We start from the raw sequence: 17,584 nt of genomic DNA, 5'->3' as shown, positions 1-17,584 counted from the left end.
CTTACCCTTAGTATTCTCAATTAAATTAATCCATTAAAAACAATATAAAAATAATATATAAAATTCGCAGAAAATAAAATCTATTAAGTAATGAAAATCTTTACAAAACCTCAATTTATAATCACACATTAATTTATTCAATAATAAGATTACTTTTTATCTCTTAGATGTTGTATCAATAGGAATTTTTCACGTATCTCTATGAGAAAATTTTGAAGATGTAACTATTTATTTTTTTAACTATTTATTTTTTTAACTATTTATTTTTTTAACCAATCAAATTGCTATAATAAGACATTTTATCATTGTTAAATATAAAAATTTTAATCATTATCAGTGAGAAAATCTATACATAACAAACAAAAAAATAAAATGTTGATAAACTTTTAAAACAAATCAGAGATATTATACCGGATGATAAATTTTTTTATTAATGACCATACATTTTAATATTACAAATTACTTTTTTCCTGAAAAATACAATTTTTTTTATATTTCATGGTAATTATATATGTGATTAGCAATGATAATGAGTCAGGATAATGTCTATATATTATCTAATTTTTTTAAATCGTTTGTCTTAAGACTTAAGATGCACATTTTGGGCTCAAGATATAAAAGTTACATTCTCGATCTTTCAAAAGATAGGTGTTTGAGATTTTCTCTAGGAGGGTTTGCACTTGTGGCCTAAACCTCATGCTTTAGTATTCCAATCCTTAAGATAACTTCTTTGAGAAAGGATCTTCATGGCTTAACATCAGGTTTAGTGTTTGAGGTTTCCCTTTGCAATGGGTTTGTTTATGTGGCTCAAGCCCCAATTCATATAATTTATTGATAGTCAACTTATCATCTTAGATTACGAGTGCAAATTACGAGTGCAATGCACTGACCTGATCATCTGCAAGAATTCCTCCAGAACAGTACAAACTTGAAGTTTCTTTCTGAACCATCCATGATAAAGCAATTCTCTGGAAAAAAAAACAACCATTTTAGTTGGGTGACTCAAACAGACAGAGTAAGAAATTCATTGTTATCCAACAAGCTACAATTAGAAGAAATTCATTGCAGAAGATTGCAACTTCCGGCTCCACACTTGCCTCCCTCATCCAACGCTTCTCCACTTCCCCCTCCGCCATCCACAACCTCCTCTTCGGCCCGTCACCCACCTTCCCACCACACCCTCCGACGACTCTTCCTCCGTCGTCCCCACCCTCCTCGCCATCGTCACTAACTTCCTCTGCTCCCCCTCCTTCCATGAATCCTCCGTCCTCGGGTGGTTATCCGCTAGTCACAGATCTGCCCTCCGCCCCTCCATGCGCGCAGATCTGCCCTCCGCCCCTCCATGCGCGAATATCTGCCTTCTGCCACCTCCCTTCGTTGCCTCCTTCTAGCTTCCCCTCCCTTCTCGCATGCGCACACGCACAAGTACCGCGCCTTCGAGTTCCACACCGAGGTACAGTGGTTCGAGCCTCGTTCCCTCAATGTCGTCAACATTGACCCTACCTTTCGCGACCACTACAGTGCTTTTAGCTCGACCTCCGGCCTCCCCGCACTCGACTGCAGGCTTCGTGGGTCCTCGATGGATGAAGTTGGCGACGAGAGGCTCACTCGAATGTTTCAGGCCGCCAATGACCAAAGGGAGCTCAACGGGTGCGTTGAAGGGTTTGAGGTTCGACAGTTGAGCAGAATGGTTGGGTCTGATGTTAGGAGCACCAAGGGTTTCTAGGAGTTGTTTAAGAAAATGTTTGTTAAGATTCAGAATTTTACTAGCTTAATATGCCTCGGTTAGACGGCAAACCGAATCATAAATGCCTAATGACATCGGGTGGATGAAGACCGAAGCAATAGGCTTTAATGGAGAGGGCTTTAATGCTTCGGTTTCGTAAATAACCGAGGTAGTAGAGAGGATAGGCTTTGGTTTTGACTGAACCGAAGCGTATAAGTTTGTCTTAATTACAAAAATACCACCGCATTTTAATATGCTTCGATTTTGTGAAAACCAAGATGTATTAAGCGTGTTAAAAGACTAATTTTTTACTAGTGAAGATCTTGTAGGAAAGGTTCAATGGTCATTCATGTTAAAGACAAAGGTAATCATCTGGTTAATTAAGGTTGAACAAGAGCCAAGAGTTTAAGGCCATAGGTGGTCGTGCAGTTGAGGATGAACAAGAGCCACAAGCTTAGTTGAGGTTGAACAAAGCCAAAATGCTCGGTTGAAGCTTAAAAAGCCAAGAGCTTGAGGCTAGAGGTGGTTGTGTAGCTGTAGCTAAACAAAAGCCATAAGTTTGAGGCCATAAGTTTAGTTCAGTTGAGGCTTGAATAAAGCCATGAGAATGAGGCTAGATATGGTTGTGCTATTGAAGATTGAACAAAGCCAAGAGGTTGAGATCAAAGATGGCCGCATAGTCGAAACTGGTCGAGGCCAGCACGCTAGGGCATAATAAAGCTAAGATGTTAGTGTCGCAGCAAGTTATGTGCTTGAAACTAATCTAGGCTAATAGGTTGGGGTTTAACAAAATTAAAAATTTAGGTCTTAATGAGAGACATTCGCTCATCTGGTTCCTTTTGTCTTAATGAGAGACATTGGCTCGATCCCACGGTAAACGTCAAAATGTTTTGAGGATTCCTTAGAAAAGGCTTGTAGTTGTTCTAGACTGAACGGGTTGTGTTGTAGATTGGACATAATCCAAAATTCGTAATAACCATTGTTAATCTGATCATTATGTGACCGGTCGACCATGTTGTTTAATCTATCCATGTTGTAACCGCTTGATCATGCTATTTAATCGGACTATTTTGTAACCGTTCACCCATATTGTTTGGTCAAGGTGATCGGTCACTCGTCATTACCATTCTTAATGATCATTCTGTAATAGGTGAATCCAAGGTGGACAGTCAAAAAAGTTTTACCTAAAAGTGATTAGTATTAGAAATTAACACAGAGAGTATAATCTTAGAACTCGACCTAAAAATACTCAATATAAAAGAACTTGGCTTAAAGAGTGTGGTCTTGAAGTTCGACATGAAAGAGTAAAGTGTTAAAGCTCGATATGAAAAAACTCAATGTTGAAACTCGACCGAAAAACCTCGGTTTGGAAAACTCGATCCTGAGAAACTCAACTAAATGGGCATACGATAGAGGTTATATTTGTTCCTGATTTTGAATTTCGACTAAGCGGTCATGTGGTACAGGTTGTATTTGTACCCGATTTCGAATTTTGATTGTGTATATGTAATTGTGCATGTTGAGCTCTAAATTGGAGTTGTGTTAACAGTGATAAAACTGAAACATCCATTTTATCCACTATTTGCACTACATCACCTTCATGGCTAAAAAATTGAGAAACCTCTTGCGGGTTGTCCACTTGTTTCCCACTCAAAAGCTCGCGTAATTGATGCATGCTGACACGAGCTACAAACTTTACGCCCACTTCGAATTCTATTTCCCTGGAAAGAGTGATCAAAACACATTATGAAGTTAACATAACATAGTTACTTGAACAATACCACCAGTGTCCTTATCGTCCTCTCTCAATATTGTTGAACCCTTTGGATGCAAAAGGAAGCAAGCCAATAGTGTAGAGATTTGTTCCTCCATCATAAACAGGAAGCCTCATCCCCAGGTCAGTGTTCCTGTGAAGCTGATATATCTATCTAAAAGTGTCAGATAGTGATTAGCTTTGACCAATAAGTAATTTGTTCATCAAGAATCGGACTACGTAATGTAGTGATCATTTATGTTAACCACATTTTAAAATTGTTTTTATTTTTCGAATCTGGACATTGTTAACTGGATTTAATAATGCCTAATTTTGAAATCCAAATTTATATATATATATATATATATATATATATATATATATTTATAATTTTGAAATTTGATAACATTTAACACAATACGATTTTATAATCCAATGAATAATTCATAAATCCAATATATCTATTTCCAACAGATTTGGAAATTCGGTAAATCCGATCCCATCACTTTCACGTCTAACAAATTTCAAAATTTGATAACATTTAACATAAATCAGATTTCAAAATCTGATAAGCAATTCATAAATTTGGTAAGCTTTCATGAATTCAGAGTTTGGTAGGCTTTTGTGGATTCAGAGTTGTACAACAGATTTTAAAATCTGACAACTATACCCTTCAAAAGAAGTAATCAAATTTCTTATTTTAAAATCTGACAACTACCCTGCAATAGATTTTAGTTAGTTTTTCCATATTATGTTATCCAGTTTGTTAGTTTTTCCATTCAATAATAATACTTTGTTATGACTAAGGTAAAATAGGATAAGATAGAAAAAAAGGAAAAGCTTGAAGTGCATAAAGAAAGTCCACCTCATTTTCATTTTTTTGAATACATGCATCCAAGATACTCAAAATCATACTCAGTTCTTGGGCGAAAATTAATCCAACTAGAGTGTAAAGTTTGTGTACTCAGCCTTGTAATGTCCGTTAAACTTAAGGCCTACACTAAATCAGTAAAAGCCCAAAGAAATGGACCACAGACCCGAACATTAGACCCAAAAGTCCATACGAAAGGCAACAATTTGTATTGTAATTCAAAATTAAACAAAGATAATATTTACTAAATAAACAATTAATTACTAATAAAATTTATCCAATAGATTTATCTTTTCCCTACAGACTCAAGAAATGATAATCAACTGCAATTCAATTCACTGACTTTGCTTCAACAACAATCTCATTTCAATTAAAACATAAACTACAACTAAGAACATATCACATGATCAATAATACATCAGAAACCAACAATTTACAGAAATCCTCATTAAAACCCTAATTTGGAAGAAAAAAATTAACCACCAAAACCGTAGAGGGTTCTGCCTTGTCTCTTAAGTGCATAAACAACATCCATGGCAGTAACAGTCTTCCTCCTAGCATGCTCAGTGTAGGTAACAGCATCACGAATGACATTTTCAAGGAAGATCTTAAGCACACCACGGGTTTCCTCGTAGATGAGACCACTGATTCTCTTCACACCACCTCTGCGAGCTAAACGGCGAATAGCAGGTTTGGTAATTCCCTGAATATTATCACGAAGAACTTTCCTGTGCCTCTTGGCTCCTCCCTTTCCCAATCCTTTTCCTCCTTTTCCACGACCAGACATTTTCACACTTCTCTTTTTCCTCTTTGAATAAACTGTTTCGAATTGAAGTGTGCTGCCGCCAGACGAGGCTTATATAGAGCCAGCTTCCCAGGGGTGGGATTTGTGTTTTTCGTCTGGTCGAAGGGAAAATCCACGCTGGCCGTTGATTGTCATCTAATCCACGGTTGGGAACAGCGATCCGTGTCATTGCCATTGGTTCGTCACGAACCGTTTATCGTGTAAGATCGACGGTGGATTCGACCCACTAACTATTTAACTATTAATGACTCGCTCTAGGTTTAAATATGGAGAATGTAAACTCTAGTATATTGTTAAAATTAACATACTATACTAATTTATAACTGGAAACTCACTGAACCACAAATACCTCATCATCCAGTCACGACAAGGTAAGATCACAATTATAAAATTTTTTAAAACAATTATTTTAATATGTAAATTTAATCTCAGATATAAGTTTTATTTTAATATGGTCATTCCAAAAACAATTATACACATTTTTAAAACAATAATCCAGAATAATTTTAAACACTTGAAAAGCTATAAGAGAAAATCTTATTGTATATGTCAACTTCATATACACACTTGTCTAAAAAAATAGTTGTTATTTCGTAGGTAATTCTTCTTGAAGATAATTGTTGCAGCTATAATTAAAAGTAATTTTTACGTTTGATTATCAATAAATCATAGCACAAATTATATGTAAAATAAACGTAAATGAACATTCTTTATACCTCTATAAACTCATCATATGCATGAAAGGTCTTTAGGACATCCATCAATATTAAAAAAAAAATTAAGTTTTTAGTCACTTAATTTTGACATCAAATTAGAATTCATCTTTATTTATAACTTTGATATATTTTGGTTCTCAAATAAATGAATATAGTTTTTGTATTGTATTGGTCAAAGACCCTTCAGTTTTATCAATTACAACCTTAAAATGATTGACTAGGATAAGATAAGATGGACATTGGGTTCATAATCGAGACTCATTCATGTGAGGATCCGTGGTTAGTAAAATAAGTTTATAAATATCATATTAATCGAGTTTTGACTTCATTTTTACATTAATCGTACTTTTGACTAACATCTTTGACTCAAAGCACTGATTTGAGCATCAGAGAATCTTCTACAAGTACACCACCATTTGATAGAGGATAAGGGAGGTTCAGAGGATAAGTATCGGGTAGTAAGAGCTCGTGAAATGGAAGAAGACTCTTTGCAGGGTACCTTTGGCTCTGTAAGTACAATTCTTTAATCCAACTATTCTAAATTTTTTTGTGTCAAATGTGTTTTCAACTAAAGTTAAACAAAAAATGTCAAACGATGTAAATAACTCAAATGCTAGTACGAAACACATTTGACACGTCAAGAAAATTTAAGTAATTGGGTTAAAAGGACAATATTTATTCAATTTTTAAAGTTTATAAACCAAAATATATAAAAATTTCAAACATGCACGAATTCCAATTTCGCGTCAAAGTTGAGATACTAAAATTATATTTAAGCAAATAAAATCTTAAGCTTGATAAGATTTTCTTTTGATAACCATTGATTTGCAATTAATCAAAATATGAAATATAATTATTTTCATTTTTATATTTAGAGAGAGATATTAAGCATTTATTGAGAAAATTCTTATAACTTTGTTAGAGAGATATAAAACAATTATTGTATCATTAGAAACACATAAATTTTGTCTATTATTACTTTGACAAAAGTGATACATGTCATACAAACACAAGAACAACAAAAATTAATGAGAGAATATCATGTAATAGAAGGTATTATACTTCCTACTAGCAAAGGTATTGTTAACAAAAAGAGCAAATAAAATAACACACATGTTTTTTCATATTGTCCTTAAGTTAAGAAAAATAATCATCAATGCAATAAATGTTGGTGGAGGTTGGATGCTAAATATCACAAATATAATGAATTAAAACATGTGAAAAAGATATACAATCCTCAAAAAGATATCAAGACTATAAAAGACAAATTAAAAGAACTATTCCTTTTGCAACATTAACAGCTAACAAATTTACAAAAAGTTATCTTATAAATAGTGGTTGTACAAACTATATAACTCATGATCGACAACTTTTCAAAGAGTCTAACAAATTATATATTTTTAAAGTAAAAATTAAGAATATAAAGAATAACTTATTGTGAAAGGTACATAAACCATTATAATTAAAACTCATTGAGGTGTTAAATTATTTTTTATTTCTTATATATTCCTAAAATTACTCAAAATTTGTTAAGTGTTACTCATTAGAAAAATGTTATAAAGTATTAAATTTCATTTGAAAATAAATTTTGTATGATTCAACATAACTTATAAATATTCAAAGCTTATCAGATAAAAAAGAATTGATTTGATGAAAGAAGAATTAGGCACAAGTGAAGAGAATATAAAATAGAAAACACCTATAACATTTCTTATATTTTCAAAACTCCTAAAAATTCCAATAACTCTTAGTCAAACAATATTGAGAGAAAAACAAATTCACTTTGCATGTTATTAAGGTTTTTCAATGATATTAGTTATTATTAATTGTAGTTATAAATAGTCACAAAATGTTTTTATTTCTCAAATTTGAAATAAGTTTGTTTTCGGTCGCTCATAATTAAAATTGAGATTTGTTACTATATGAAAACTTTTGTTTTAGTTGTTTTGATTAAAGGCCTTATTCCAAAATATTATTGTTTATACCTTAAACATGCAGTTAAGCCATTACTTTCTTAATATTGTCTATTTTGATGTGTGAAAACTTCATCATAGCTAATTTTATCTATGAATATGTTAATAAAATAATATCTTTTATAAACATGATTTTAACTCTTACATTATATTAGATTTTTAAGGATATATCATATTTTAGGCATTTTACAATATGATATTTGACTAGTGCATTTTTAGGATTTTTTTTTTATAAAAATATTTTTTTCCATTTTTTTATCTTTTTTTTTCATTTATCTTTTTCATTTATGATTAGTTCAAATGTGATAAAATTATTAGTTATGGACGGTAAAAGAAGCTAAAAAAAAACATTAAGCCTAATCTAAATGAACTATTATTTATTTTATTCTTATTTTATGTTATTATTATAATTTATTTTTGTAGATTTGGAAAATAGTGATGGACAAAATTGTTAATCAACATAAATGTGTTGTTTTGTTTCGGAATAAAGGAATCATAGAGGAGCAGTGCAGCACGATGACAACACTGGTCTGAGGGAAAAGTGACACCAATAATTATTACTGTGTCCAAAGCTAATCTCATTCTTTTGAATTTTGACTCTGCTTACCTTCCCTATTTTCCTTAAGAGATTCATCCCCAATTTCATTTTCCCCCATTAGTTTTAATATCAGTGCTTATAGTTTTTGTTTATACACAAATATGCAATACTTATGTTTTGTAGTCAAGTAACTTTGATTGAAAAACTAATGAAAATAGTAAATTTATTCTAAGATTAGAAGATTTTTGTTGATGATGTGTTAGTAGCTATCATGGCAATATAGCATAGTAGAGTACAACATAGCATATATCTTTTTGCTATCATGCCAATACCTCCTATCATGCTGCTAGATTTTTTGCAACCACTAAGCTTGGTTTTTATGGAAATACTTCATTAAGGTTTGTTTGACATAAGGGATTCTCCCATACAAGTAGCTCTTTTACTTCATTGTGAATCTTCATCGTTTCTCTCATCAAGCTACTAGTACAAAATCCCAAACAACCATAATGAAAAAGCATTTGACCTTTAAGCATCTCCTCATCTGTGTTGGTGCAAGCCTTATTAGCCATCTTTTCTAGATCATGGAGAAAAGAATAAGTAATATGTTTGACCTCTTCATCTCCATTCCATATCCAAAATGCATCTTTCCTGGAGCATTCCTCTATATCAATATCAACAGGAAGATTTATATTCTTTAACTCATTTTCAAGTTCCTTAGAAGACTCTATCCTTGTTATCTTTTCCAGGCACTTCAATATGAGACCTACTTTGTTCTTGACATTTCCCACATTCTCTTTAACTCGATCACTGAGATCCACAAAAAATGTTTCATCTTTCTCCAACATTAGCTTAACTTTTTCCATTGAGTACGCCACAAAAAGTAAGAGATCCACCGTTGTCGACAGTGATTCCAACATGTTTCTGTAGCAACCATTATGAAATGGAATGAACCAAAAATTTGGCTCTAATTCAGCTTCCATCGTGACATCTTCTAATTGATCCACTACAAACTTCAGCTTCAAATGCTCATCTTGTGAGGCTTGAGAGTAAGAAGACGACTTCTCTTTCTCACTAGGAATAATGATAGTTTTGTCAATGCAATGTTGAAGAGATCTCAAGCATTCTGAAAGTTTACCTTTTGCCAGAGTCGAAGCTCTAAAAGGATTGAAAAGTATCTCTACAATAACGAAGCAAATGAGTCCAACTGTGGCCTCAACAATTCTAACAAATGCAAATTTACTTGGTTTTTCATTGTGGTTTATACCAATAACTAATAAAGCCCCTGTAACTGCTGAAATCCCACCAGCTCTACCATACATTCTACTGTACATAAGAAAAGAAGAGAAAAATACCCATGGTAGAAGGGGTAAGAATCTTATACCCATACATTTTTGAAAAACGAAGCAACAAAGGACTCCGTAGATTGATCCCATTGCAGTTCCTTGACCACGTGCATTTGCAAGTGAGAAGGTTGAATGTCGTCCAGTCACGAAGCAGAGAGCAACAGTGAGTCCTGACCAATATCCATTTTCCTTGTTATATGTCAAACCAAGAAACATGGCAAAGCCTAATGAAAGAGAGGCCTTAAGTGGAAAAACCAAATTGGTTTTTGAGGGAAATAAATTCATCACAATCTCTTTAATATAGTTGGTGCTCCAGTGAAAATTACCCTTTTTTGAAGTTTTTATCGGCATGGGATCCATTTTATTTACAATGGATGAGTCCTCTAGGAGTAAATGCATGCAATATAAAAAGAACGAGGTTGGGAGATCTTTATAGGCCATTAACAAATTTTTAGTAAAAATGTCTTTTTTCATCTCTGATATTGCAGCTGCATCAAAATGAGCAAAGAAGTTGGATTGTTGGCTTAATTTTTTGTTGAACTCTCCTCTACATTTCAGCAGTATACCTTTGAGATCCTCATCGATGACCCTTTTGGGAAAGGTACAAGTTGATAGAGCAATGCCCATAGCTCTTATCGGTAACTCCAAGTTTTGTAGTTTATCTTGTAGATCAATCTTATGGGAGTTGAAAATTCTTCTTTGTGGTCGCTCCCAATCCATTGTGTCCTGTTTCATAAAAACATCAAGACCGAGCTCTAAGGAAATTAGTTGTCTGGTCTGAAATGATTTACATAGATTTAGGTTAACTCACAAGTTTACTCCTAATACTTTGACGAAGCTTGACTCCAGTAGCAGAGAGAGACTTGGCTAAAGTAAAGTAACCAACAACAACTGAGTTGTTTGAGGCAGAGATCATCTTTATGTTGCAATTTAACCTCTCACATATATTATGGATATATAGTTCACACAGCTTCCTTTTCTGAAAATAAGATCCATTGCAAGTGTTTATTTATTGTAGTTTTGTAACAAAACAGAACATCTTCTTAAATGAAATGTTAGAATTTGTCATTATATGTGGTTATAATAGTGCAACTTATTTGGTTAAAAAAATAAAGAAAATAATAATGATTTGCAAAACAATCATAAAAGTTGTGTGATATATAAGATTGTTCTAAAGAAATGTGTAATATATATGTAACAAAGAAATGAAAATGGAAAAAGGAGGTTATGTAAAACAAAAGTTGACTTATTTCTTGTTCCTTTAGTTGTATATATTGTGGTTGAACTTGTCATATATGGAGGGTTTATTGGTAGAAGATTAGATTACTCTATTCCAATCATAAATGTCAGAAACATGAACACGCGGCCAATATTGCTCCTATGTTGTGGTATTGTCACAATTTTAATGAGTGTGGGGGAGTGTTGGGTCCACTGTTTTTTCACTTCACTTTTTACTTTCAAGTTGGGTAATTTATCAGTCTTACCATGCCAGATTTTTGGAGAATTCTCATTTTTAAGATTAGCTTGGTCCAGGGATTTCTTTAATTCATTACGGAGTTTGACTTTTGGAGGTGCTAATCCAACATCTAGACTATCAATCAACTAGGAGAATCTATTATATATGTTCATGTTCATATTCCTAAAAGAAGCTATTCAAAGATTAAATCAGGGTAATATTAAAAATTATATATTATACCATTTGTTTTCAATTTGTTTTTGTTTTTTCTTTTATACCTGTTCTAAATTTATCATTCTTCTTTTTAAAATTTCATATTAACGAGTATAATTATAAATAATATTTAATTTTTTAAATTAAATATGAAGAGAAATATATATATATATATATATATATATATATATATATATATATATATATATTGTTATTGTTCTTATATTTGTTATAATACTCATTCTGTCTTTTGAATTATTAAATATCGATAATTTATTAAGTCATTTAATATATATATATATATATATATATATATATATATATATATATTATATAAATTATTTTTTAGTCTTTAATTTTATAAATTTTTTTTCTTTTTTTATATATTCAACTTATTTTATATTCACAAAAATTTATTTTTTTCTGTTATAAATTATTTTATAAACTTTTTCTGTTAAATATTTTTTCCCTTTTAAATATTTTTATATATTATTTATTTCTTTATATAAAAAATTTCTGTTTCTCAATTTCAAACATTTAATTGGATAAATCTTTCATGTAATAGGTAATAAAAAACTTATAATTTTATTTTCTTCAATCTTTAATTTTTATTTTATTGGAAGATTTTTTTAAAATGATTTTTATTATTTCTCAATAATTTGACTAGTTCATATTTAATTTTTTTAAAATATTCAAAGTACTTTTCATATTATTATATCATTAATTATACTTTCGTTTCTTTCGTTTTCTTTTGTGTCATTTGTATCAAATATTTTTTAAGATACACACTTGAGATTTTTACTTGTTTTTAATATTTTTATTTATTATTTATTTTATTCATATAGAATATTATTTTCATGATTTTTAATATAATTTTTTTTATTTTCTAATTCTTATCATAACTATAATTTTATCATCACAATAAATTATATAAAGATACATTTTATTTACTATAATATAATAATTTAATATTATTCTCAATAGTCTCGTTATCCAATTTAATTATTATTTATTTTACGATATAAATTATAATTTTTATTGGTGTATAAAAACTTTTTTCATAAGATTTAGACAAAGAAGTAAAAAGATATTTAAAATATTTTTATTTTAAAATTTGTCAACTTTGTTTTATATTATAAAATTAATAAATATTTTAGTTCTCATGAATTATTTGGTACTTTAATTTGAAATGTATACCATTATAATTATTTTATAAATATTTGATAATGAAAAAAATGAAAATAAGTTTTTGTTGATATTAAATATTGGATATATAATGTTTTTTGTTATAATTTTTTATTTTTTCATAAAAATCAATTAATACATTAAAATATTGAAAAAAAACGAATACAGGTACAAATACAAAATAACTTTTAGGAATGGTGATGGAACAATACTATATCAGTAAGTATAAGTATAGAAATAGAGATACAATTTTTCTTTTCTTTTTAAAATGAATATGAGATAACCAAACCAACTCCGTCCTGTCAATTGTCATCTCTAACATATTGCTAACTTATATATGCTAATAAAAGTATCTATAAATGCTTAAAGAGGGCCGCCGAGTATATAGGGAACATTAAGTCCTCCTTTCAAGATTTTTAACCTCCAACTAATTAGTTAACTGATTTTTACTTTCTTACTATGTTAAACTATAAAAGATATTAAAAAGTATACATAGTTAATCTTAATTAAGAATTATACATACAGTTATTTATCTTGGTCCCTATACTAATGAAGCACATTACTCCTTGAAAATAAGCAATTTGACCTGTACTTGTAACTTTAATGGATTCTTTAACCTTTTTAACTAAACCTTATTTACTAAAAAAAGTTAAAGAATCAAATACAAACAAAGAATTCTAAAAATTATAAAAATAAATCAAATAATTAGGAATCAGAAACAAACTTATATTTAAAATTTGGCATTAATTAATAAAATTGGAAAAGTAGAAAACACGAGGGAAAATACAAACTTGGTGGAAATGTTAACATTTTCCTACATAAGAACCACTCACGAAAAAAATGGAAAATATCAAGAACCAAATTTTTAATCTCATCAATCTGATTAGCTAAGATAAGGTTTGCATCTATTGTAATTTGTTTTTAATTTTAGTTTATGTGAAGCTTAGAATGAGGAGTTTAAGTGTGAAAATGAAAAACAAGGGGTATGATAAATTCAAAACTATCGACCTAAGAGAGACTCATAATGTTATTGAAAGAGTTGATCTCATAAGACTGTGAGCATTGGATTTCAGAGTGTGCAGAAAGTAAGATAAAATTATTAATACCTGAGAGTAGGCGAAGCGAGGAGAAGGGCAAGGGAGCAACATGGCGAGAACAGAAGCGAGAGCTCCAAGGGCTGTGGAGCACACCACATGAATTGTGTGCATGGCTACTTTTTCTTCTGCACCATCTATGGCAGTCCTAACGTAAACATTCACTAGCTGTCCAAACGCTATCTGCTTGGTGACCAAGTGGGTGGATTCAACAGGCAACGCAACGAGAAAAGCAGAAATTGCCATGGCGACTGCAGCCACTAGATTGGTGAAGTTTTGTGGTCCAATCAACTGCAGAGCGAGCAGGGACAGTATCATGACCTGGATGCTCGCGCAAAGCACGTGCCAGCAACCTCTTAGCGTGTCACCGAGTGCAGCATCTGACCCTATTAGGAGCGCGGTTGAGTATGTGAAAGCTGGGTATGTGAGGTAGCGTCGGAGTGGTGCAGGCCCATAAAGGTAGGTGCATCCTGCTATGGTGCATGCCAAGGTGGTTCGTAGTGCAGACCCTACACGTGTTCTCCATATCTCTGACCTTGTGTCAGTGATTGAAGATGTTTCTGACATCGTTAACCAACGCTAACACTCTCAATTTTTGTTTACCGGGAATGGTCATTTGTGAGCACATGCATGCCTAAATATAGTTTCGTATTGCTAGAAATGTTAGCCTTCTTCATCATCAAACATTGCATTAAGGCATGTTCCTTTCAGGTATTTACTTACTGTTTTTTTAGAATAAATGGAAGTTATATGTTTCTTTTATTTAAGGATTATTTGTGAATAAAAATATATTTAAAAAATGTGAGATTTTATCTCTTCTGAGATGAAGTGATTTAAAGAAATAAAAAATATAATTATAAAAAATTCTTGACTTTTTCTATAATTTATAACTTTTTTATCTTTAATAATTCATAATCACAATAACAATAATTATAAAATAATAAATATTTAAAAATAATATTAATGGAAAATAATACAGCATTTAAATAAAATATTAATAAAAATTATTATATACAAAAGTAATTAGTTAATAATAGTATTAATTTGTCAATCTAACATCTCATTTTTTTAATAATGGTGAACTATTATAGAATCACAATATAGAGAATAATTAACTCAAATAACATACAAGATGTTATGACAATTGTTTCGGTTTATGGGTTCAGGTAAAGTCTTTTTATCCAAGTTGTCTCCTACTTTCAAGTTCCAATTATGAAATTGTTCCTAAATCCTCTTGAACCGTTCGATCAACCCGGGAGTTACCTACGAGAAGCACTTTGACGCTCAAGTCAATGATTTTCTTCAATAATTCTATAATGAATGAGTGATAAAAAGGTAAGTCTACTACCTCAATGTCAAATCTGTATTTATAGACATTGTAATAGGCTTCTAATTAGGGTTGACTCATTAATTACTAATTAATTATTTTTATTACTCTAATTAATTATCATAATTACTCTAATTAATTGTTTCATTATTGGGTGATTGATCACCCAGTCTATGACTGAACGAACGATCATACAATACAAACTAAAGAAAATAGCATAAATCAACTTACTCTTTTTTGTGAAAACTAATCGATGAAGTAGAAGATCTCGCCTCAAGCATCACTCAAACAGTTTTTGATATTTAGATAGATGAATAAAAGATTAAAAGACTTAAAAATAAGGTAAAAAACTCGTAGAGAATGAGATTTATAAAGATAGTGTAGTTTTGGATAATGAAACTCGTTAACAGAAATTGTATTTATATGTTAAACCTTTAATATTAAAATAACTTAATCTCATTATTTGAAACATACTCGATTCTAAGACATGATTTTCTAGTGAATGCATGCATGCCTTCTTGTTATAAATGTTAGCTTTATTCAATATCTAAAAGAATTTTTGTCACCTTCTTCATTCTCATAATACATCAATTTCATGACATATATCATGAAAAATAAAATCTTAAATCTTAGTAACTAACCTAGTCAACATTAAAAAAATTGACCAATCTGAAATATAACCACTACTTATAAATTAACTTGAAAAAAAAATATAAAAAATAAGACAAAATTAAAAAATACAATTAAATTAAATTGTTAACTTTAAATGAATCTTGGAATTATCCAATTTCAAATAATCAGATGACTTTTCTAAATTTATAATTTTTAAAAAATTATTTATTCAAACATTTTGTCACCAAATATTTTAAATTTTTTATAAAAATAAAGGTTAATTTAGTTTTAACTTTAGGAGGTTGAAATGTGACTTGTTTTTAATTTGCAAAGTTTTCTTTATGAGAGGATAGTGATTGTCTCTTAAGGAAAGACATTGTATATTTTACATATATTTGCAACAACTTTCAATTTAAGTTTCACATATTTTTTTGTGAAAAAAATCATTGTGTGAATAAAAAGTTATCGAATTCGGAGAATAGAATGCAATATCACTATTGTTATTAATTTGAATTTTTGTCATATTAGGTATCATGTGGCTATGCGTCATAAAGAGTATGTTTTTTGCTTTGTGTTACTTTTATTATGGGTTTGGTGTGGTCACTCCATTTTAGTATTCTTTATTTTTGTTTTTATATTTTTTTTGATAAACCTTGATGATAAATGATTGATGTAATTTGAGATGTCAACTTAATTGAGGTGTCAAATATATCTTATAAATTTGGTTATTTTTATATTTTTCAATTGAGTCTTTGTCAATTAACATTATTTTTAATTGTGTGATGTGAGTGTTATCTTACTTTATTATCTCTATGTTAAGAAATGTGAGATTTTGTTGTTGATAAAAAAATATTGTTGTTAAGGTAAGATGATAAGTGAATTTTATTATTTCAATATTTTTATTTTAGCAATAAAATTTTACATTTTTTTAATATGAAAAAACAAGAACCAAGATAACAAGATAAGATAATAATCATGTCCTCATTAGTAAAAAAAGTTAAATGACATAACTGAGAAGTATAAAAAGATTTAGTTACTAAAAAACATAAATTTTTTAATAAAACTCAATTGAAAATACACAAATTTATGAGGACTTGAAACTTAATTAAATATAAAAGTAATAATTCTTTAAAATTATTTATTCAAACACTAGCATTGTATTCGAAAAAGAAGAATTCATAATTTTTAAGACATTCAAATACATTGAATTTGATATGATATAATTTCAAATTGTTTTTTATAAGAAAATTCAAAATTAATGATTTTAATTTTATTGTTTTGTTAAAGTATTTCAATTACCATAAAATACAAAAAATATTAAAATATAATATAATTTTTAAAATATTAAAAGTATCAAAATTGATTATATTTTATAATCGACATTGCACTACAAGAAAATCTAGTAATATCATACACTAAAATACACATATAATTACAATAATTCATGAGTAATCCAAAACTATGGTTACTTATGACCAAAAGTTTATCAACAAAATCATTATAAATAAATTTTACTAACAAATAGAAACATATGACCAAATATGAGTAGATAATTATTTATCAATAAATATTCATTAGTTATTATTAATAAATATTTCAATTAATAAAATTTGTTAGTAAATATCATGATTTATTCTTCTTTTTCTTTCTCATAATTTATTTTTTTTTTCTTTTTTGTTTTTGTTTTTCTTCCTCTTCTTTTGCCTCTTATTTATTCTCCTCCGCATTTGTCAATGAGTTTGTTATTATCGTTGCATCCATCACCTTTGTCTCTTCATCTCATCCTTCTTTTCTTCTTCTTCCTTACCCTCTTTCTATTCATCATTCATGGTTGTTTATATTGGAATTACCAATCAATTTAAAAAAAAAATCAATTACCAACAACTTTATCAATGAATTTAAAAAATAAATCATTATTAATGGATATACCGATGAATTACGACATGGTTAAAGTTAAAACATAAATTTTGAC

At 29.8% G+C, this 17,584-nt stretch overlaps 2 protein-coding genes and 1 pseudogene across 3 annotated transcripts; 1 reads left to right on the top strand and 2 right to left on the bottom strand.

The window, feature by feature from the left end:
• The first annotated feature begins 952 nt into the window (after nt 1-952).
• LOC148198035 (uncharacterized) lies at nt 953-1,789 on the top strand (annotated as a pseudogene).
• A 2,874-nt stretch (nt 1,790-4,663) lies between these two features.
• Nucleotides 4,664-5,190, bottom strand: LOC124825591 (Histone superfamily protein). The gene has a single exon (XM_047298241.2). It carries the CDS (start codon nt 5,135-5,137, stop codon nt 4,826-4,828), a length of 312 nt encoding a protein of 103 aa, XP_047154197.1. The 5' UTR covers nt 5,138-5,190; the 3' UTR covers nt 4,664-4,825.
• Nucleotides 5,191-8,752: 3,562 nt separating this feature from the next.
• LOC124825600 (fusaric acid resistance family protein) lies at nt 8,753-14,265 on the bottom strand. Of its 2 annotated transcripts, XM_088091802.1 has the most exons (4): nt 13,686-14,265; nt 10,537-10,704; nt 10,292-10,451; nt 8,753-9,895 (listed from the first exon to the last, which is right to left on the bottom strand). In XM_088091802.1, the coding sequence occupies exons 1-4, from the start codon at nt 14,238-14,240 to the stop codon at nt 8,760-8,762; spliced, it is 2,019 nt and encodes a 672-aa protein (XP_087947928.1). In that variant the 5' UTR covers nt 14,241-14,265; the 3' UTR covers nt 8,753-8,759. The 2 variants fall into 2 exon arrangements, with proteins under 2 accessions (XP_087947928.1, XP_087947927.1); XM_088091801.1 differs by having other exon boundaries at nt 8,753-10,451.
• Nucleotides 14,266-17,584: the final 3,319 nt, after the last annotated feature.

Source organism: Vigna umbellata, chromosome 5 (genome assembly GCF_029865625.1).
Source record: "Vigna umbellata cultivar VRB3 chromosome 5, Vumbellata_1.0, whole genome shotgun sequence".
Taxonomy (NCBI): Eukaryota; Viridiplantae; Streptophyta; class Magnoliopsida; order Fabales; family Fabaceae; genus Vigna; species Vigna umbellata.
This window is presented reverse-complemented; position numbering and strand designations above follow the sequence as displayed.

Coding starts and splice junctions, on each gene's coding strand:
- LOC124825591 (XM_047298241.2), bottom strand. CDS start 5,137: ATGTCTGGTCGTGGAAAAGGAGGAAAAGGATTGGGAAAGGGAGGAGCC.
- LOC124825600 (XM_088091801.1), bottom strand. CDS start 14,240: ATGTCAGAAACATCTTCAATCACTGACACAAGGTCAGAGATATGGAGA. Junction 10,705..13,685: donor CTCGCTTCGCCTACTCTCAG/GTATTAATAATT, acceptor TCTTATTTTCAG/AAAAGGAAGCTGTGTGAACT. Junction 10,452..10,536: donor AAAGTATTAGGAGTAAACTT/GTGAGTTAACCT, acceptor TTTATGAAACAG/GACACAATGGATTGGGAGCG.